At 59.5% G+C, this 23,906-nt stretch overlaps 1 protein-coding gene across 10 annotated transcripts in view; it reads left to right on the top strand.

Moving 5' to 3' along the window:
- The window catches only part of tns1b (tensin 1b), a 1,628,779-nt gene that overhangs the window by 1,154,852 nt on the left and 450,021 nt on the right, over positions 1-23,906 (top strand). For all 10 annotated transcript variants that reach the window (XM_072468585.1, XM_072468574.1, XM_072468565.1 and 7 more), the window contains 2 exons: positions 1,376-1,547; positions 12,878-12,928. In XM_072468585.1, the coding sequence (XP_072324686.1) occupies positions 1,376-1,547; positions 12,878-12,928 (223 nt within the window). The remainder of the gene's footprint in view (positions 1-1,375; positions 1,548-12,877; positions 12,929-23,906) is intronic.

Raw genomic sequence — 23,906 nt, 5'->3', positions numbered from 1 at the left:
TAACTTCATTGCAGTGTTAATGCAAACCTACTTGTGACAATAATAAAGATTATTATTATTAGTGAGCACAGTAAGAAGTTTTACACACCAGGTTAAAGTCCAACAGGTTTGTTTCGATGTCACTAGCTTTCGGAGCGCTGCTCCTTCCTCAGGTGAATGAAGAGGTCTGTTCCAGAAACATATATGTAGACAAAGTCATAGATACAAGACAATGCTTGGAATGCGACCATTAGCAGGTGATTAAATCTTTACAGATCCAGAGATGGGGTAACCCCAGGTTAAAGAGGTGTGAATCGTCTCAAGCCAGGACAGTTGGTAGGATTTTGCAGGCCAGATGGTGGGGGATGAATGTAATGCGACATGAATCCCAGGTCCCGGTTGAGGCCCCACTCATGTGTGCGGAACTTGGCTATAAGTTTCTGCTCGACGATTCTGCGTTGTCGCGCGTCCTGAAGGCCGCCTTGGAGAACGTTTACCCGGAGATCAGAGGCTGAATGCCCTTGACTGCTGAAGTGTTCCTCGACCACAACAGCACATAACCCTGCCATGGCCATCTCTGCCAGATCATCGACATGGGTACCACCATTACACGTGAGAACACCACCCACCAGGTACGCGGTACATACTCGTGCGACTCGGCCAATGTTGTCTACCTCATACGCTGCAGGAAAGGATGTCCCGAAGCATGGTACATTGGCGAGACCATGCAGACGCTGCGACAACGAATGAACGGACATCGTGCGACAATTACCAGGCAGTAATGTTCCCTTCCAGTCAGGGAACACTTCAGCAGTCAAGGGCACTCAGCCTCTGATCCAGGTTCGATTCCGACCTCGGGCAACTGTCTGTGCGGAGTCTGCACATCCTCCCCGTGTGTGCGTGGGTTTCCTCCGGGTGCTCCGGTTTCCTCCCACAGTCCAGAGACGTGCAGGTTAGGTGGATTGGACGTGATAAATTGCCCCTCAGGGTGGGGTTGCCGGCGTGGCCCGTTCGCGGGGATTCTCCGGCCCGCGGGGCTGGGAGAATCCCACCCAGGGTGGGGAATTGGGCCTGGTAGAGTGGTCTTTCGAAGGGTCGGTGCAGACTCGATGGGCCAAATGGCCTTTTTCTGCACTGCAGGGATTCTCTGATTTGCAGCTCGATATAACAATGGCGTGAGAGGGAGGTCAACTCATTGGCCCTTGCAGTGAACTGGCACGGAGCTGATAGGCTGCATGGGCTCCCATTCGCTGTAACCAATGTATTTGCAGCGGCTGATGCTGGGAGACACGTGCAGCGGACAGCAACAGGCAGGGGAAACAATTCCCTTGGCCTCCTGCCTGCTGGATACATGATCTCGGGCTGATCTAGACTCTGTTTTCTTTCTCTCCATCAGGAGTGTGAGCCTGTCCCACACCATGGAGGAGAGCTCTGATCTTGACCTGACTTACATCACGGAGCGAATCATTTCGGTCTCCTTTCCCTCGGGGGTGGAGGAGCAGGGCTACCATGCCAACCTGAAGGAGGTTGCACAGATGCTGATGTCCAAACATGGCGAGAACTATCTGGTGAGTATTTTGTGCTTTAACATTTGAACATGGTTGAGGACATTGAGTGAAGGACGTTCCTGCTGGAAGCTGCAACTTCTCCATTTCAGTGTTGGCATCAAACATGGCCTGGACAGCGACGGCAGGGGTTACGTGCTGACAGCCCACCAGGTCCGTGCTGGTCAACAAGCACCAGACTACTCCTGTCCTCCTGCTCCTTTCCCTAAATCCATGCCCCTGGTTATTGACCACATTACGAAGGAGAGAAATCCCTTCTTAACCATCCTATTTATGCCTCACCATTTTATACACATCAATCAGGTCCCCCCTCAGCATTCTACAGCACGGGGTTAGATACAGAGTAAAGCTCTCTCGACACTGTCCCCATCAAACACTCGCAGGACAGGTACAGCACGGGGTTAGATACAGAGTAAAGCTCCCTCTACACTGTCCCCATCAAACACTCCCAGGACAGGTACAGCACGGGGTTAGATACAGAGTAAAGCTCTCTCGACACTGTCCCCATCAAACACTCCCAGGACAGGTACAGCACGGGGTTAGATACAGAGTAAAGCTCCCTCTACACTGTCCCCATCAAACACTCCCAGGACAGGTACAGCACGGGGTTAGATACAGAGTAAAGCTCTCTCGACACTGTCCCCATCAAACACTCCCAGGACAGGTACAGCACGGGGTTAGATACGAAGTAAAGCTCCCTCTACACTGTCCCCATCAAACACTCCCAGGACAGGTACAGCACGGGGTTAGATACAGAGTAAAGCTCTCTCGACACTGTCCCCATCAAACACTCCCAGGACAGGTACAGCACGGGGTTAGATACAGAGTAAAGCTCCCTCTACACTGCTCCCATCAAACACTCCCAGGACAGGTACAGCACGGGGTTAGACACAGAGTGTGGTAGTATGTATTAGGGGTCATGTGGGACTGGAAGCCCTAATGTAATTGGCTGACAGATCCCGGGTCCTGGTTGGCCGTTGACCTCTAGCTCCGCCCTGAAGGCGGAGTATAAGAACCCGGAGTCCTCCCCCGCAGGCCAGTATACTACCGAGCTGCGGGGGAACAGACACGCTTAATAAAGCCTCATCGACTTCACTCTATTCGTCTCACGGAGTCTTTGTGCGCTACAATTTATTAAGCGTGCCTAAAAAGGACTATGGAGCTCAGGATCATCCCGGAATGCCTGAGGATCAGCCCCCACGCAGTGAACGCGGCAGCAGCCTTCAAGCACTGGCAGACTTGTTTCGAGGCCTACCTCAGAACGACCACAGGCCGAGTCTCAGAAGACCAAAAACTGCAGGTCCTGCACTCGAGGGTGAGCACGGAGATTTTCTCCCTCATCGAAGACACGGAGGATTTCCAGACGGCGTTCGCAGCACTGAAAAGTCTCTATGTCCACCCAGTTAACCAAATCTACGCTCGCTACCAGCTGGCGACGAGACGGCAAAGTCCCGGAGAATCGATTGACGAATTCTACGCCGCGCTGCTGATTTTGGGACGAGCCTGCAGCTGCCCGTCGGTGAACGCAAACGAACACACGGACATGCTAATGCGCGATGCTTTTGTGGCAGGTATGAACTCCTCCCAAATTCGCCAAAGACTTCTAGAAAAAGAGTCGCTAGGACTCTCAGAGGCACGGACCCTAGCAGCCTCCCTGGAAGTGGCCGCGCGAAACGCCCGCGCCTACGGCCCCGACCGCGCGGCAGCCCATTGGGCTCCGTACGCACCCGTCGCGACAAACCCGCTTCCCCCCCCACCGGACACCCCACAGGCTTGTGCGGTCCAAACGCCGAGTCGCACCGGGGGAGCCCGCTGCTATTTCTGCGGCCAGGCGAAACACCCCCCGGCAGCGCTGACCGGCCCGCGCAGCGACCTGTAAGAGCTGCGGGAAAAAGGGCCATTTCGCGGTTGTGTGCCGGTCCCGGGAGGTCACCGCTGTCCCAGCAGAACAGGGAGCCCCGCACGCCGTTTACGCTCCCCAACCCCCCCAGCGCCCCATGTACGACCCGCAGGCGCAGCCACTCTGGGTCCCGGCCACCGCTGTCCAGGCAGAACAGGGAGCTCTGCACGCCGCTTACGCTCCCCAACCTCCCCAGCGCCCCGTATACGACCCGCAGGCGCAGCCACTCTGGGTCCCGACCACCGCTGTCCCGGGAGAACAGGGAGCCCTGCACGCCGCTTACGCTCCCCAACCCCCCCTCTCCGGACCCCACGTATGACCCGCCGGCACTACCAATGTGGGTCCCGACCACCGCTGTCCCCAAAGAAGAGGGAGCCCCGCGCGTTCCTGACGCTCCCCAACCCCACCGCCCCATGTGCGATCCGCAGACGCCGCCATTTTGGGTCCCGGCCACCACGAGGGGAGGAGGGGCGCCGCCATCTTGGACCGCCCCAGACCTGTATGACGCATGGGGGCGGCCATTTTGTCCACCCCCGCTGCCATCTTGTGACCCCCCAGCCATGTGCGATGCACGGGGGCGGCCATCTTGTTCAGCCCCCGACGCCATCTTGGACGGCAACAACGGACCCCAGCGTCGACGGCTCCACGGGGTTCGAGGAAGACGATCAATTACTACAACCACGTCTCGCCTCTATGACGCTGGACCAAGCTCGGCCCCGGACGCTCCAGACGACGACGACAACGGTGCTAATAAACGGCCACGAGACACCATGCCTAGTCGACTCCGGGAGCACGGAGAGTTTTATCCACCCCGACACGGTAAGACGCTGTTCTTTGACCATCCGTCCCAGTGCGCAAAAGATTTCCCTAGCTGCAGGATCTCACTCCGTACAGATCAAGGGATTCTGCATAGTTACCCTAACGGTGCAAGGGAGGGAGTTTAAAAACTACAGGCTCTACGTCCTTTCCCAACTCTGCGCCCCCACATTACTGGGATTAGATTTCCAGTGCAACCTGCAGAGCCTAACCTTCAAATTCGGCGGCCCAATACCCCCACTCACTATCTGCGGCCTCGCCACCCTCAAGGTGCAACTCCCGTCCTTGTTTGCAAACCTCACCCCGGATTGCAAACCCGTCGCCACTAGGAGCAGACGGTACAGCGCCCAGGACCGGACCTTCATTCGGTCCGAAGTCCAGCGGCTACTAAAGGAAGGCATAATCCAGGCCAGCAATAGTCCCTGGAGAGCGCAGGTGGTGGTAGTAAAGACAGGGGAGAAGCAAAGGATGGTCATAGACTATAGCCAGACCATCAACAGGTACACACAACTAGACGCGTACCCTCTCCCCCGCATATCCGACATGGTCAATCGGATTGCCCAGTATAAGGTCTTCTCCACCGTGGACCTCAAGTCCGCCTACCATCAGCTCCCCATCCGCCCAAGTGACCGCAAGTACACAGCCTTCGAGGCAGACGGGCGATTATACCATTTCCTAAGGGTCCCATTTGGCGTCACAAACGGGGTCTCGGTCTTCCAAAGAGAGATGGACCGAATGGTTGATCAACACGGGTTGCGGGCCACGTTCCCGTATCTCGACAATGTAACCATCTGCGGCCACGATCAGCAGGACCACGATGCCAACCTCCAAAAATTCCTCCAGACCGCTAGAGCCTTGAACCTCACGTACAACGAGGACAAGTGCGTTTTTAGCACAAACCGGCTAGCCATCCTGGGCTACGTAGTGCGCAATGGGATAATAGGCCCCGACCCCGAACGTATGCGCGCCCTCATGGAATTTCCCCTCCCTCACTGCTCAAAAGCCCTAAAACGCTGCCTGGGGTTCTTTTCGTACTACGCCCAGTGGGTCCCCCAGTACGCAGACAAGGCCCGCCCCCTAATACAGACCACGACCTTCCCTCTGTCGACAGAGGCTTGCCAGGCCTTCAGCCGCATCAAAGCGGATATCGCAAAGGCCACGATGCGCGCCATCGACGAGTCCCTCCCCTTCCAGGTCGAGAGCGACGCCTCCGATGTAGCTCTAGCGGCCACCCTTAACCAAGCGGGCAGACCCGTGGCCTTTTTCTCCCGAACCCTCCACGCTTCAGAAATCCGCCACTCCTCAGTGGAAAAGGAGGCCCAAGCCATAGTGGAAGCTGTGCGACATTGGAGGCATTACCTGGCCGGCAGGAGATTCACTCTCCTCACTGACCAACGGTCGGTAGCCTTCATGTTCGATAATGCACAGCGGGGCAAGATCAAGAACGACAAGATCCTAAGGTGGAGGATCGAACTCTCCACCTTCAACTACGAGATCTTGTATCGTCCCGGAAAGCTGAACGAGCCGTCCGATGCCCTATCCCGCGGCACATGTGCCAACGCACAAATTAACCGCCTCCAAACCCTCCACGAGGACCTCTGCCACCCGGGGGTCACTCGGTTTTACCATTTTATCAAGTCCCGCAACCTCCCATACTCTTTAGAGGAGGTCCGTACAGTCACAAGGAACTGCCACATCTGCGTAGAATGCAAACCGCATTTTTTCAGGCCGGATGGTGCGCACCTGATTAAGGCTTCCCGCCCCTTTGAACGCCTCAGTCTGGATTTCAAAGGGCCCCTCCCCTCCAACGAACGCAACACATATTTTCTAAATGTGGTGGACGAGTACTCTTGCTTCCCATTCGCCATCCCCTGCTCTGACATGACCGCGGCCACAGTCATTAAAGCCCTGAACACCATCTTCACACTGTTCGGTTGCCCCGCATACGTCCACAGCAACAGGGGGTCCTCTTTCATGAGTGACGAGCTGCGCCAGTTCCTGCTCAGCAAGGGTATAGCCTCAAGCAGGACGACCAGCTACAACCCCCGGGGGAACGGGCAAGTAGAAAGGGAGAACGGCACGGTCTGGAAGACCGTCCTACTGGCCCTACGGTCCAGGGATCTCCCAGTTTCACGGTGGCAGGAGGTCCTCCCGGACGCCCTCCACTCCATCCGGTCGCTTTTGTGTACCACCACTAATCAAACGCCTCATGAGCGTCTCCTTGTCTTCCCCAGGAAGTCCTCCTCTGGAACGTCGCTGCCGACATGGCTGGCGGCCCCAGGACCCATCTTGCTCCGAAAGCATGTGCGGGCGCACAAGGCGGACCCGTTGGTCGAAAGGGTTCACCTCCTCCACGCGAACCCGCAGTACGCCTACGTGGCGTACCCCGACGGCCGACAGGACACGGTCTCCCTGCGGGATCTGGCGCCCGCCGGCAACACACACACCCCCCCGACACCATTCACCCAACCCCCCCCCTTCCTGCCACCGCCGCACCCCGTGACCGCCCCCTTCCCAGGAGGGTCGGTCCTCCTCCCAGGCCCGACCAGGAGTGAAGCCCAAGCTGAAACCGAAAGGCTCCCGGAGACGACAACACCGATACAAGCACCACCACCACCACCGGGGCCGAGGCGATCGACACGGACGACCAGACCGCCCGACCGACTCGTGGCGTCGATCTAAATCAATATATGGACTTTTCACAAGAACATTTTGCTTTTCTCTCCCGATACCTTCTGTAAATAGTTGAAACAGGACAAAATTGTATATACTGTATTGCCAGATGAATGTTTTCCTCCCAGGACCAGCCCTGTAAACCCTTACCACCATGCGAAGCATCACCCCGCCGGGTTAATTTTTGACAAGGGGTGAATGTGGTAGTATGTATTAGGGGTCATGTGGGACTGGAAGCCCTAATGTCATTGGCTGACAGATCCCGGGTCCTGGTTGGCCGTTGACCTCTAGCTCCGCCCTGAAGGCGGAGTATAAGAAGCCGGAGTCCTCCCCCGCAGGCCAGTATACTACCGAGCTGCGGGGGAACAGACAAGCTTAATAAAGCCTCATCGACTTCACTCTATTCGTCTCACGGAGTCTTTGTGCGCTACACAGAGTAAAGCTCTCTCGACACTGTCCCCATCAAACACTCCCAGGACAGGTACTGCACGGGGTTAGATACAGAGTAAAGCTCCCTCTACACTGTCCCCATCAAACACTCCCAGGACAGGTACAGCACGGGGTTAGAAACAGAGTAAAGCTCCCTCTACACTGTCCCCATCAAACACTCCCAGGACAGGTACAGCATGGGGTTAGATACAGAGTAAAGCTCCCTCTCACTGACCCCATCAAACACTCCCAGGACAGGTACAGCACGCGGTTAGATACAGAGTAAAGCTCCCTCTACACTGTCCCCATCAAACACTCCCAGGACAGGTACAGCATGGGGTCAGATACAGAGTAAAGCTCCCTCTACACTGTCCCCATCCAACACTCCCAGGACAGGTACAGCACGGGGTTAGATACAGAGTAAAGCTCCCTCTACACTGTCCCCATCAAACACTCCCAGGACAGGTACAGCACGGGGTTAGATACAGAGTAAAGCTCCCTCTACACTGTCCCCATCAAACACTCCCAGGACAGGCACAGCACGGGGTTAGATACAGAGTAAAGCTCGCTCTACACTGTCCGCATCAAACACTCCCAGGACAGGTACAGCACGGGGTTAGATACAGAGTAAAGCTCCCTCTACACTGTCCCCATCAAACACTCCCAGGACAGGTACAGCACGGGGTTAGATACAGAGTAAAGCTCCCTCTACACTGTCCCCATCATACACTCCCAGGACAGGTACAGCACGGGGTTAGATTCAGAGTAAAGCTCCCTCTACACTGTCCCCATCAAACACTCCCAGGACAGGTACAGCACGGGGTTAGATACAGAGTAAAGCTCCCTCTACACTGTCCCCATCATACACTCCCAGGACAGGTACAGCACGGGGTTAGATTCAGAGTAAAGCTCCCTCTACACTGTCCGCATCAAACACTCCCAGGACAGGTACAGCATGGGGTTAGATACAGAGTAAAGCTCCCTCTACACTGTCCCCATCAAACACTCCCAGGACAGGTACAGCACGGGGTTAGATACAGAGTAAAGCTCCCTCCACACTGTCCCCATCAAGCACTCCCAGGACAGGTACAGCACGGGGTTAGATACAGAGTAAAGCTCCCTCTACACTGTCCCCATCAAACACTCCCAGGACAGGCACAGCACGTGGTTAGATACAGAGTAAAGCTCGCTCTACACTGTCCGCATCAAACACTCCCAGGACAGGTACAGCACGGGGTTAGATACAGAGTAAAGCTCCCTCTACACTGTCCCCATCAAACACTCCCAGGACAGGTACAGCACGGGGTTAGATACAGAGTAAAGCTCCCTCTACACTGTCCCCATCATACACTCCCAGGACAGGTACAGCACGGGGTTAGATTCAGAGTAAAGCTCCCTCTACACTGTCCCCATCAAACACTCCCAGGACAGGTACAGCACGGGGTTAGATACAGAGTAAAGCTCCCTCTACACTGTCCCCATCATACACTCCCAGGACAGGTACAGCACGGGGTTAGATTCAGAGTAAAGCTCCCTCTACACTGTCCGCATCAAACACTCCCAGGACAGGTACAGCATGGGGTTAGATACAGAGTAAAGCTCCCTCTACACTGTCCCCATCAAACACTCCCAGGACAGGTACAGCACGGGGTTAGATACAGAGTAAAGCTCCCTCCACACTGTCCCCATCAAGCACTCCCAGGACAGGTACAGCACGGGGTTAGATACAGAGTAAAGCTCCCTATACACTGTCCCCATCAAACACTCCCAGGACAGGTACAGCACGGGGTTAGATACAGAGTAAAGCTCCCTCTACACGATGTTAGCTTCTGGCTGCTGTTCAGTAAAGAGTCAAGAGTTCTGCTGCTTTCCCAAGACCTTCATTTTCCTTGAACACACTCTATACAAAGCTCTATCACCAGACTACACCAAACAAAGGGCTGGTTTAGCACAGGGCTAAATCGCTGGCTTTTAAAGCAGACCAAGGCAGCACGGTTCAATTCCCGTACCGGCCTCCCCGAACAGGCGCCGGAATGTGGCGACTAGGGGCTTTTCACAGTAACTTCAGTTGAAGCCGACTTGTGACAATAAGCGGTTTTCATTTTTCATTTTCAACAAGTGCCACCAGCAGCCTCTTTACATATCAGTGTCAATTATTGGATACTTACTATCAATGAGACATCTAATTGGAATGTCTCTTAACCCATTCCTTAACAGTCTCCCCTTCCTTGGAGAAAAAGAATCATTTGGTGAATATTGGTTTCCCCGAAAAAACAAAATTGCAAGAAACTCTAAAACATACGTAATTTCCCGCCTCCTCTCTTTTTAATTGTTTCTGGAAGAAAAAAAAAACAGTCACAAGAACAGGCGCCCTTCATTAATAATATCCAAAAGTTTCTGTGAACGCGCCCCTCTTTTCGTAAAACAGTCGGACAATTGATAGCTACTGTCGACCCATTTCATTTTTGCTATCTCCCCTCTGTCCAACATCCTTAACCTTTTCTCATTCACACTTTTTGGAGAGTGCACATTTTCCCGCAGGGATTTATTGTCAATGTGACAGTCAATAGGAATATTACCCAAATCCCCGAATCCCAATATTTCTGTCAATATCTGGGATATATAAAAGGCCATATCTGTATTATTACACTCTGTGGTAATATATTGTTACTCTTTGCTTCGTAATCCAGGATTGTCTGTTGGTGTGATTATGAAGAAACCACCAATCTCTAACTTAAAGCAAAACTAATTTATCGAATTATGATTAAATTAAATAGAGTTTGCACACTTTACAGAGTTGCAACTATTAATAAAGTAAGATTGAGTCTGTTTCGATCACCTAAATCCAGGAACCTCACACACACTCCTGCATTTTTAGTTTGGCCAATGCTTTATTTGCTCTCATTATATCTTCCACTTTGGGATAATTCATTTTTGTACTCAACTCTGAGACATCAAAACTAATGTCAGGTCTAGTCTGTCTACCTAACCAGTTCAGTTGCCCAATTAAACTTCACAGTTGCTTTTTTTCCATCTTTGAAACCATTGCGTCTTTTTGTGAAACCCGGCCACGACTAATTGCTATTGGGCTGATGCTTTCCAAATAAGACTGCTGACGTAAAGTTTTACTTAACTTAGTCTATCCGATTTCCAGTCCAATATATTTAAATGCACCGGAAGCCTGACTTCCGACCCTGAATTCTTTCCTCAAACCAGAGATTACAATAGCTTCAAAATCACTAGTCCCACCCCACAAAAAATCATCGACATGCATCATAAAAATGCCAGAAAGATTTCCTTTATAGTGCCAGTAAAACATTGCCGGATCCGCTTTCAACTAGCAACAGCCTAACTTTAACAAAACTGACCTGACCGTAAAATACCAGACTCTCGACACATCATTTAATCCATTACTACATTTGTTCAACTTCCAGAGTACCCCTTCTGTGTTAGCTGCTTCTTTAGGAGGACGGAGAAAAATGTCTCTCTGGAGCTGATGCCCCTGCAAGAAGGCAGCTTTTATATCTATAGATTTGCATTCCCATGCCTTTGTGGCTAATAGATCCAAGAAGATCTTCAAAATAACCTTTCCTGCTGTAGGTGAATCTACCCTTAAATCCTGATCTTCTAAGTTTTCTTCAAATTCCCTTGCCACAAGCCTGGTCTTTGCCTTATAAGTTCCATCCGGAAGAACCTTTTCCGTGCAAATCCTTCTGTGGGACAGAGCTCTTTGTCCCCTATCCGGTACTTCCGTGTATACCCCAAATTCACTCCAACTATGTAGTTCTTGCTGTTTGGTATCTTTGATAACTTTTTCATCTAATTTATTGGAGGCCACCAAAATCTCACGATGTGGGCTCCTACTCCTAGTAGCATTCATAGTCTTACTCATGTTCCGAGATCTTGATAAACTACGCCCCCTATCCCGCCTGGTATCTCGTTCTGTATTGCCACTGCTTGATCTTTCCCTTCTGCTGTGGGATGTCCTTTCAATAGTTCTCGGCCTTTTCCTGCAGACCTGTTCACTATCTGATGTACTATCTGAACTGGTTTTTGAACTTCGTGTTCCCCATCCATTGTCTTGACACCCTCCCCTGTATGCTGCACATACAACCAGTATTTATACTTTCCAGTGGCCTTCCCTGCTCTACTAATAACAGTTGCATCCTTCCATTGACTAGACCCTTCAGGTAAGTATGTCACTTTTGTACCAGCTTTTGGCAGTTGTCCTTTTGGAAAAATGGCCTGTTCTAATTCATCAGAAGTATTGTGTTCCTCTACAGAAACCCTGTCTATGTCAGTTAACTGGTCCTCATAGTTCTGCAACACTTGCGTACCAGATGTCCCTGGTTCCTCATCATGTCCTTCTGCTCTGCCTAAATTATAAAATTTGTAATCTGCACCCATTATCCTTGATGAATGGACCCTAATAGCCTGATTGCCATGTTGCAAAATAATTGTTTTGCCATCTATGCCTATGATCTTCCCTGGGCCTTTCCATTTATTACAATTGTTTCTCTTATAGTATACCATGCCTCCTTGCTGAAAAACAGTATTTGATGGCCGTATATTATGCCTTAAAGCTCTGCGAATTCTTTCAGAGACTTCTGCTTCCAAAAAAGCTTTTCTACTGCTATGTAATGCATTTAAATGCTCAGCAAAGGCAGAGCTCATTGTAGTCCCCTCCCAAGCTGGAGGCTGGTCATCCAAAATGGACGGAATTTTAGGAGCCAGGCACCAGATTCCCGAAGCCCGTTGGGATTCTCCGGCCCTCTGGACCGGGAATCATGTGGGTGAGAGTTGGTGTATTTGATGCGGTGGACCTCACGGTGAACCAAGGTGGTAATTCTTGAAGGCAGATAACCCCACCCCAAAGTGCACAGGGGGGGCCACCCTCCACCCACAATGCAAGACATGCCCACCCTCACCAGAAACCCCTTGTGTGCGGGGTCTCTCTATTTAGGGGGTCTCAGGCTGTGGAGGGCGGTGGGGGGGGGGGAGGGGGGGGAATGTGGGTGGGGGGTTGGGTCATCCCAGCACTGGGGGGAGGCGGGAGGGGGGACCCGGAAAGTCCCAGGGGTGGGGGAGTGAATTGCGATGCCAGGGGGGCGGGGAGCAGGGGGAGGGGGAGGGGGCGGGAGGGAGCAGGAGGGGAGGGGGGGGTGGGACCTCACTATCGGGCCGCCCACCCACATTGGCAGCCCAGTAGCGGGATTCCCCCGGGAATCCCTAGCAATCCTCGCCATGCATAGATTTGGATGGTATCGGATTGGGAATCGCTTCCTGATCTCCTCCCAAACGGAGAATCCTGCCCAGTTTCTTTTATCTTCCTGAATGATTTTGGAGCTTGAAGATGAACCATGTTTTCCCATTAAAATGTTTCTCACCGATTATGGTGAAGCTGTACGTGACCGCCCCCCCCTCTCCGTTCCTCCTCCCTCCCCCCACCCCCAGGGTGGGATTGAGCTGAGTCATTGCACGAGCTCTCGTTGATCTATTTCCTCTCTATTTTCAGCTTTTTAACCTGTCTGAACAACGCCACGACATCAATAAACTCAACCCGAAGGTAAGGCTGTAAACAGAGGGTGACGGGGATTGGGCACGGACAGGGATTGGGCACGGACGGGGATTGGGCACGGACGGGGATTGGGCACGGACGGGGATTGGGCACGGACGGGGATTGGGCACGGATGGGGATTGGGCACTGACGGGGATTGGGCACGGACGGGGATTGGGCACGGACGGGGATTGGGCACGGACGGGGATTGGGCACGGACGGGGATTGGGCACGGACGGGGATTGGGCACGGATGGGGATTGGGCACGGACGGGGATTGGGCACGGACGGGGATTGGGCACGGATGGGGATTGGGCACGGACGGGGATTGGGCACGGACGGGGATTGGGCACGGACGGGGATTGGGCACAGACGGGGACTGGGCACGGACGGGGATTGGGCACGGACGGGGATTGGGCACGGATGGGGATTGGGCACGGACGGGGATTGGGCACAGACGGGGATTGGGCACGGATGGGGATTGGGCACGGACGGGGATTGGGCACGGATGGTGATTGGGCACGGACGGGGATTGGGCACAGACGGGGATTGGGCACGGATGGGGATTGGGCGCTGACGGGGATTGGGCACGGACGGGGATTGGGCACGGACGGGGATTGGGCACGGACGGGGATTGGGCACGGACGGGGATTGGGCACGGACGGGGATTGGGCACGGACGGCGATTGGGCACGGACGGGGATTGGGCACGGACGGGGATTGGGCACGGACGGGGATTGGGCATGGACGGGGATTGGGCACGGACGGGGATTGGGTACTGACGGGGATTGGGCACGGACGGGGATTGGGCACGGACGGGGATTGGGCACGGACGGGGATTGGGCACAGACGGAGATTGGGCACGGATGGGGATTGGGCACGGACGGGGATTGGGCACAGACGGGGATTGGGCACGGATGGGGATTGGGCACGGACGGGGATTGGGCACGGATGGGGATTGGGCACGGACGGGAATTGGGCACGGACGGAGATTGGGCACGGACGGGGATTGGGCACGGACGGGGATTGGGCACGGACGGGGATTGGGCACGGACGGGGATTTGGCGCTGACGGGGATTGGGCACGGACGGGGATTGGTCACGGACGGGGATTGGGCGCTGACGGGGATTGGGCACGGACGGGGATTTGGCGCTGACGGGGATTGGGCACGGACGGGGATTGGGCACGGACGGGGATTGGGCACGGATGGGGATTGGGCACTGACGGGAATCGGGCGCTGAAGGGGATTTGGCACTGACGGGGATTTGGCACGGACGGGGACTGGGCACGGACGGGGATTGGACACGGACTGGGATTGGGCACGGACGGGGATTGGGCACGGACGGGGATTGGGCACGGACGGGGATTGGGCACGGACGGGGATTGGGCACGGACGGGGATTGGGCATGGACGGGGATTGGGCACGGACGGGGATTGGGCACAGACGGGGATTGGGCACGGATGGGGATTGGGCACGGACGGGGATTGGGCACGGATGGTGATTGGGCACGGACGGGGATTGGGCACAGACGGGGATTGGGCACGGATGGGGATTGGGCGCTGACGGGGATTGGGCACGGACGGGGATTGGGCACGGACGGGGATTGGGCACGGACGGGGATTGGGCACGGACGGGGATTGGGCACGGACGGGGATTGGGCACGGACGGCGATTGGGCACGGACGGGGATTGGGCACGGACGGGGATTGGGCACGGACGGGGATTGGGCATGGACGGGGATTGGGCACGGACGGGGATTGGGTACTGACGGGGATTGGGCACGGACGGGGATTGGGCACGGACGGGGATTGGGCACGGACGGGGATTGGGCACAGACGGAGATTGGGCACGGATGGGGATTGGGCACGGACGGGGATTGGGCACAGACGGGGATTGGGCACGGATGGGGATTGGGCACGGACGGGGATTGGGCACGGATGGGGATTGGGCACGGACGGGGATTGGGCACGGACGGAGATTGGGCACGGACGGGGATTGGGCACGGACGGGGATTGGGCACGGACGGGGATTGGGCACGGACGGGGATTTGGCGCTGACGGGGATTGGGCACGGACGGGGATTGGTCACGGACGGGGATTGGGCGCTGACGGGGATTGGGCACGGACGGGGATTTGGCGCTGACGGGGATTGGGCACGGACGGGGATTGGGCACGGATGGGGATTGGGCACTGACGGGAATCGGGCGCTGAAGGGGATTTGGCACTGACGGGGATTTGGCACGGACGGGGACTGGGCACGGACGGGGATTGGACACGGACTGGGATTGGGCACGGACGGGGATTGGGCACGGACGGGGATTGGGCGCTGACGGGGATTGGGCACGGACGGGGATTGGGCACGGACGGGGATTGGTCACGGACGGGGATTGGTCACGGACGGGGATTGGGCACGGACGGGGATTGGGCATGGACGGGGACTGGTCACGGACTGGGATTGGGCACGGACGGGGATTGGGCACGGACGGGGATTGGGCACGGATGGGGATTGGGCACGGACGGGAATTGGGCACGGACGGAGATTGGGCACGGATGGGGATTGGGCACGGACGGGGATTGGGCACAGACGGGGATTGGGCACGGATGGGGATTGGGCACGGACGGGGATTGGGCACGGATGGTGATTGGGCACGGACGGGGATTGGGCACAGACGGGGATTGGGCACGGATGGGGATTGGGCGCTGACGGGGATTGGGCACGGACGGGGATTGGGCACGGACGGGGATTGGGCACGGACGGGGATTGGGCACGGACGGGGATTGGGCACGGACGGCGATTGGGCACGGACGGGGATTGGGCACGGACGGGGATTGGGCACGGACGGGGATTGGGCATGGACGGGGATTGGGCACGGACGGGGATTGGGTACTGACGGGGATTGGGCACGGACGGGGATTGGGCACGGACGGGGATTGGGCACGGACGGGGATTGGGCACGGACGGAGATTGGGCACGGATGGGGATTGGGCACGGACGGGGATTGGGCACAGACGGGGATTGGGCACGGATGGGGATTGGGCACGGACGGGGATTGGGCACGGATGGGGATTGGGCACGGACGGGGATTGGGCACGGACGGAGATTGGGCACGGATGGGGATTGGGCACGGACGGGGATTGGGCACGGACGGGGATTGGGCACGGACGGGGATTTGGCGCTGACGGGGATTGGGCACGGACGGGGATTGGTCACGGACGGGGATTGGGCGCTGACGGGGATTGGGCACGGACGGGGATTTGGCGCTGACGGGGATTGGGCACGGACGGGGATTGGGCACGGATGGGGATTGGGCACTGACGGGAATCGGGCGCTGAAGGGGATTTGGCACTGACGGGGATTTGGCACGGATGGGGACTGGGCACGGACGGGGATTGGACACGGACTGGGATTGGGCACGGACGGGGATTGGGCACGGACGGGGATTGGGCGCTGACGGGGATTGGGCACGGACGGGGATTGGGCACGGATGGGGATTGGTCACGGACGGGGATTGGTCACGGACGGGTATTGGGCACGGACGGGGATTGGGCACGGACAGGGATTGGGCAGGGATGGGGATTGGGCGCTGACGGGGATTGGGCGCTGACGGGGATTGGGCACGGACGGGGATTGGGCACGGACGGGGATTGGGCATGGACAGGGATTGGGCAGGGATGGGGATTGGGTGCTGACGGGGATTGGGCACGGAAGGGGATTGGGCGCTGACGGGATTGGGCACGGACGGGGATTGGGCACGGACAGGGATTGGGCAGGGATGGGGATTGGGCGCTGACGGGGATTGGGCACCTAAGGGGATTGGGCGCTGACGGGATTGGGCACGGACGGGACGGGGATTGGGCACGGACGGGGATTGGGCACAGGCGGGGATTGGGCACGGGTGGGGATTGGGCATGGACGGGGATTGGGCACGGACGGGGATTGGGCACGGACGGGGATTGGCGCTGACAGGCATTGGGCGCGGACGGGGATTGGGCGCTGACGGGGATTGGCGCTGTCGGGGATTGGGCACGGACGGAGATTGGGCACGGACGGGGATTGGGCACGGACGGGGATTCGGCATGGACGGGGATTGGCGCTGACGGGTTTGGACGCTGATGGGGATTGGGCACGGATGGGGAATGGGCGCTGACGCGGATTGGCGCGGATGGGGTTTGGGCGCTGACGTGGATTGGCGCTGTCGGGGATTGGGCCCTGACAGGGATTGGGCACGGACAGGGATTGGGCACGGACGGGGATTGGGCACGTACGGGTTTGGTCACGGACGGGGATTGGTCACGGACGGGGATTGGACACGGACGGGGATTAGGCACGGACAGGGATTGGGCAGGGATGGGGATTGGGCGCTGACGGGGATTGGGCACGGACGGGGATTGGGCGCTGACGGGATTGGACACGGGCGGGACGGGGATTGGGCACCGACGGGGATTGGGCATGGACGGGGATTGGGCACGTGTGGGGATTGGGCACGGACGGGGATTGGGCACGGACGGGGATTGGGCACGGACGGGGATTAGGCACGGACAGGGATTGGGCAGGGATGGGGATTGGGCGCTGACGGGGATTGGGCACGGACGGGGATTGGGCGCTGACGGGATTGGGCACGGGCGGGACGGGGATTGGGCACCGACGGGGATTGGGCATGGACGGGGATTGGGCACGTGTGGGGATTGGGCACGGACGGGGATTGGGCACGGACGGGGATTGGGCACGGACGGGGATTGGGCACGGACGGGGATTGGGCATGGACGGGGATTGGGCACGGATGGGGATTGGGCGCGGGAGGGGATTGGGCACGGACGGGGATTGGGCACGGACGGGGATTGGGCACGGACGGGGATTGGGCGCTGACGGGGATTGGGCACGGACGGGACGGGGATTGGGCACGGACGGGGATTGGGCACGGATGGGGATTGGGCACGGACGGGGTTTGGGCACTGACGGGGATTGGGCACCGACAGGGATTGGGCACGGACGGGGATTGGGCACGGACGGGGATTGGGCACGGACGGGGATTGCTCACGGACGGGGATTGGGCGCTGACGGGGATTGGGCGCTGACGGGGTTTGGGCGCTGACGGGGATTGGGCGCTGACGGGGATTGGGCACGGACGGGAATTGGGCACAGACGGGGATTGGGCACGGACGGGGATTGGGCACGGACGGGGATTGGCGCTGACGGGTTTGGATGCTAATGGGGATTGGGCACGGATGGGGATTGGGCGCTGACGGGGATTGGCGTGGACGCGGATTGGGCGCTGACGGGGATTGCCGCCAGCGGGGATTGGGCGCGGACGGGGATTGGGCACGGATGGGGATTGGGCACGGATGGGGATTGCCGCCAGCGGGGATTGGGCGCGGACGGGGATTGGGCACGGATGGGGATTGGGCGCTGATGGGATTGGGCACGGATGGGACGGGGATTGGGCACGGTCGGGGATTGGGCAAGGACGGGGATTAGGCACGGACAGGGATTGGGCATGGACTGGGATTGGGCATGGACGGGGATTGGTCACGGACGGGGATTGGGCACGGACGGGGATTAGGCACGGACAGGGATTGGGCATGGATGGGGATTGGACGCTGACGGGGATTGGGCACGGACGGAGATTGGGCACGGACGGGGATTAGGCACGGACAGGGATTGGGCACGGATGGGGATTGGGCACGGACGGGGATTGCTCACGGACGGGGATTGGGCGCTGACGGGGATTGGGCGCTGACGGGGTTTGGGCGCTGACGGGGATTGGGCGCTGACGGGGATTGGGCACGGACGGGAATTGGGCACAGACGGGGATTGGGCACGGACGGGGATTGGGCACGGACGGGGATTGGCGCTGACGGGTTTGGATGCTAATGGGGATTGGGCACGGATGGGGATTGGGCGCTGACGGGGATTGGCGTGGACGGGGATTGGGCGCTGACGGGGATTGCCGCCAGCGGGGATTGAGCGCGGACGGGGATTGGGCACGGATGGGGATTGGGCACGGATGGGGATTGCCGCCAGCGGGGATTGGGCGCGGACGGGGATTGGGCACGGATGGGGATTGGGCGCTGACGGGATTGGGCACGGATGGGACGGGGATTGGGCACGGTCGGGGATTGGGCAAGGACGGGGATTAGGCACGGACAGGGATTGGGCACAGAACGGGGATTGGCCACGGGCGGGGATTGGGCACAGACGGGGATTGGGCACGGACGGGGATTGGGCATGGACGGGGATTGGGCACGGACGGGGATTGGGCACGGACGGGGTTTGGGCACAGACGGGGATTGGGCACAGAACGGGGATTGGCCACGGGCGGGGATTGGGCGCTGACGGGGATTGGCGTGGACGGGGATTGGGCGCTGACGGGGATTGCCGCCAGCGGGGATTGGGCGCGGACGGGGATTGGGCACAGATGGGGATTGGGCACGGATGGGGATTGCCGCCAGCGGGGATTGGGCGCGGACGGGGATTGGGCACGGATGGGGATTGGGCGCTGACGGGATTGGGCACGGATGGGACGGGGATTGGGCACGGTCGGGGATTGGGCAAGGACGGGGATTAGGCACGGACAGGGATTGGGCATGGACTGGGATTGGGCATGGACGGGGATTGGTCACGGACGGGGATTGGGCACGGACGGGGATTAGGCACGGACAGGGATTGGGCACGGATGGGGATTGGACGCTGACGGGGATTGGGCACGGACGGAGATTGGGCACGGACGGGGATTAGGCACGGACAGGGATTGGGCACGGATGGGGATTGGGCACGGACGGGGATTGCTCACGGACGGGGATTGGGCGCTGACGGGGATTGGGCGCTGACGGGGTTTGGGCGCTGACGGGGATTGGGCGCTGACGGGGATTGGGCACGGACGGGAATTGGGCACAGACGGGGATTGGGCACGGACGGGGATTGGGCACGGACGGGGATTGGCGCTGACGGGTTTGGATGCTAATGGGGATTGGGCACGGATGGGGATTGGGCGCTGACGGGGATTGGCGTGGACGGGGATTGGGCGCTGACGGGGATTGCCGCCAGCGGGGATTGAGCGCGGACGGGGATTGGGCACGGATGGGGATTGGGCACGGATGGGGATTGCCGCCAGCGGGGATTGGGCGCGGACGGGGATTGGGCACGGATGGGGATTGGGCGCTGACGGGATTGGGCACGGATGGGACGGGGATTGGGCACGGTCGGGGATTGGGCAAGGACGGGGATTAGGCACGGACAGGGATTGGGCACAGAACGGGGATTGGCCACGGGCGGGGATTGGGCACAGACGGGGATTGGGCACGGACGGGGATTGGGCATGGACGGGGATTGGGCACGGACGGGGATTGGGCACGGACGGGGATTGGGCACAGACGGGGATTGGGCACAGAACGGGGATTGGCCACGGGCGGGGATTGGGCACGGACGGGGATTGGCGCTGACGGCGATTGGGCACAGACAGGGATTGGCGCTGACGGGGATTGGGCACGGACGGCGACTGGGCACAGACGGGGATTGCGCATGGACGGGGATTGGGTGCTGATGGGGATTGGGCATGGACGGGGATTGGGCACGGACGGGGATAGAGCACGGACGGGGTTTGGCACTGGCGGGGATAGGGCGCTGACGGGGATTGGGCACGCACGGGAATTGGGCGCGGGTGGGGATTGGGCACCGACGGGGATTGGGCACAGACGGGGATTGGGCACGGACGGGGATTGGGCACGGATGGGGATTGGGCACGGACGGGGATTGGGCACAGACGGGGATTAGGCACGGACGGGGATTGGGCACAGACGGGGATTGGGCACGGATGGGGATTGGGCGCTGACGGGGATTGGGCACGGATGGGGATTGGGCACGGACGGGGATTGGGCACGGACGGGGATTGGGCACGGACGGGGATTTGGCGCTGACGGGGATTGGGCACGGACGGGGATTGGTCACGGACGGGGATTGGGCGCTGACGGGGATTGGGCACGGACGGGGATTTGGCGCTGACGGGGATTGGGCACGGACGGGGATTGGGCACGGATGGGGATTGGGCACTGACGGGAATCGGGCGCTGAAGGGGATTTGGCACTGACGGGGATTTGGCACGGACGGGGACTGGGCACGGACGGGGATTGGACACGGACTGGGATTGGGCACGGACGGGGATTGGGCACGGACGGGGATTGGGCGCTGACGGGGATTGGGCACGGACGGGGATTGGGAACGGACGGGGATTGGTCACGGACGGGGATTGGTCACGGACGGGGATTGGGCACGGACGGGGATTGGGCACGGACAGGTATTGGGCAGGGATGGGGATTGGGCGCTGACGGGGATTGGGCGCTGCCGGGGATTGGGCACGGACGGGGATTGGGCACGGACGGGGATTGGGCACGGACAGGGATTGGGCAGGGATGGGGATTGGGTGCTGACGGGGATTGGGCACGGAAGGGGATTGGGCGCTGACGGGATTGGGCACGGACGGGGATTGGGCACGGACAGGGATTGGGCAGGGATGGGGATTGGGCGCTGACGGGGATTGGGCACCTAAGGGGATTGGGCGCTGACGGGATTGGGCACGGACGGGACGGGGATTGGGCACGGACGAGGATTGGGCACAGGCGGGGATTGGGCACGGGTGGGGATTGGGCATGGACGGGGATTGGGCACGGACGGGGATTGGGCACGGACGGGGATTGGCGCTGACAGGCATTGGGCGCGGACGGGGATTGGGCGCTGACGGGGATTGGCGCTGTCGGGGATTGGGCACGGACGGAGATTGGGCACGGACGGGGATTGGGCACGGACGGGGATTCGGCATGGACGGGGATTGGCGCTGACGGGTTTGGACGCTGATGGGGATTGGGCACGGATGGGGAATGGGCGCTGACGCGGATTGGCGCGGATGGGGTTTGGGCGCTGACGTGGATTGGCGCTGTCGGGGATTGGGCCCTGACAGGGATTGGGCACGGACAGGGATTGGGCACGGACGGGGATTGGGCACGTACGGGTTTGGTCACGGACGGGGATTGGTCACGGACGGGGATTGGGCACGGACGGGGATTAGGCACGGACAGGGATTGGGCAGGGATGGGGATTGGGCGCTGACGGGGATTGGGCACGGACGGGGATTGGGCGCTGACGGGATTGGGCACGGGCGGGACGGGGATTGGGCACCGACGGGGATTGGGCATGGACGGGGATTGGGCACGTGTGGGGATTGGGCACGGACGGGGATTGGGCACGGACGGGGATTGGGCACGGACGGGGATTAGGCACGGACAGGGATTGGGCAGGGATGGGGATTGGGCGCTGACGGGGATTGGGCACGGACGGGGATTGGGCGCTGACGGGATTGGGCACGGGCGGGACGGGGATTGGGCACCGACGGGGATTGGGCATGGACGGGGATTGGGCACGTGTGGGGATTGGGCACGGACGGGGATTGGGCACGGACGGGGATTGGGCACGGACGGGGATTGGGCACGGACGGGGATTGGGCATGGACGGGGATTGGGCACGGATGGGGATTGGGCGCGGGAGGGGATTGGGCACGGACGGGGATTGGGCACGGACGGGGATTGGGCACGGACGGGGATTGGGCGCTGACGGGAATTGGGCACGGACGGGACGGGGATTGGGCACGGACGGGGATTGGGCACGGATGGGGATTGGGCACGGACGGGGTTTGGGCACTGACGGGGATTGGGCACCGACAGGGATTGGGCACGGACGGGGATTGGGCACGGACGGGGATTGGGCACGGACGGGGATTGCTCACGGACGGGGATTGGGCGCTGACGGGGATTGGGCGCTGACGGGGTTTGGGCGCTGACGGGGATTGGGCACGGACGGGAATTGGGCACAGACGGGGATTGGGCACGGACGGGGATTGGGCACGGACGGGGATTGGCGCTGACGGGTTTGGATGCTAATGGGGATTGGGCACGGATGGGGATTGGGCGCTGACGGGGATTGGCGTGGACGGGGATTGGGCGCTGACGGGGATTGCCGCCAGCGGGGATTGGGCGCGGACGGGGATTGGGCACGGATGGGGATTGGGCACGGATGGGGATTGCCGCCAGCGGGGATTGGGCGCGGACGGGACGGGGACTGGGCACGGATGGGGATTGGGCATGGACGGGGATTGGGCACGGGTGGGGATTGGGCACGGACGGGGATTGGGCATGGACGGGGATTGGGCACGGACGGGGATTGGGAGTTGACGGGGATTGGGCACGGACGGGGATTGGGCACGGGTGGGGATTGGGCACGGACGGGGATTGGGCACGGACGGGGATTGGGCACGGATGGGGATTGGGCACGGACGGGGTTTGGGCGCTGACGGGGATTGGGCACCGACGGGGATTGGGCACGGACGGGGATTGGGCACGGACGGGGATTGGGCACGGACGGGGATTGCTCACGGACGGGGATTGGGCGCTGACGGGGATTGGGCACGGACGGGGATTGGGCACGGACGGGGATTGGGCACGGACGGGGATTGGGCATGGAAGGGGATTGGGCACGGACGGGGATTGGGCACGGACAGGGATTGGCGCTGACGGGTTTGGATGCGAATGGGGATTGGGCACGGACGGGGATTGGGCACGGATGGGGATTGGGCACGGACGGGGATTGGGCACGGACGGGGATTGGGCACGGACGGGGATTGCTCACGGACGGGGATTGGACGCGGACGGGGATTGGGCACGGACGGGAATTGGACACGGACGGGGATTGGGCACGGACAGGGATTGGCGCTGACGGGTTTGGATGCGAATGGGGATTGGGCACGGACGGGGATTGGCGTGGACGGGGATTGGGCGCTGATGGGGATTGCCGCTGTCGGGGATTGGGCGCGGACGGGGATTGGGCATGGATGGGGATTGGGCGCTGACGGGATTGGGCACGGATGGGACGGGGATTGGGCACGGACGGGGATTGGGCAAGGACGGGGATTAGGCACGGACAGGGTTTGGGCACGGATGGGGATTG

Source organism: Scyliorhinus torazame, chromosome 2, assembly GCF_047496885.1.
Source record: "Scyliorhinus torazame isolate Kashiwa2021f chromosome 2, sScyTor2.1, whole genome shotgun sequence".
Taxonomy (NCBI): domain Eukaryota; kingdom Metazoa; phylum Chordata; class Chondrichthyes; order Carcharhiniformes; family Scyliorhinidae; genus Scyliorhinus; species Scyliorhinus torazame.
This window is presented reverse-complemented; position numbering and strand designations above follow the sequence as displayed.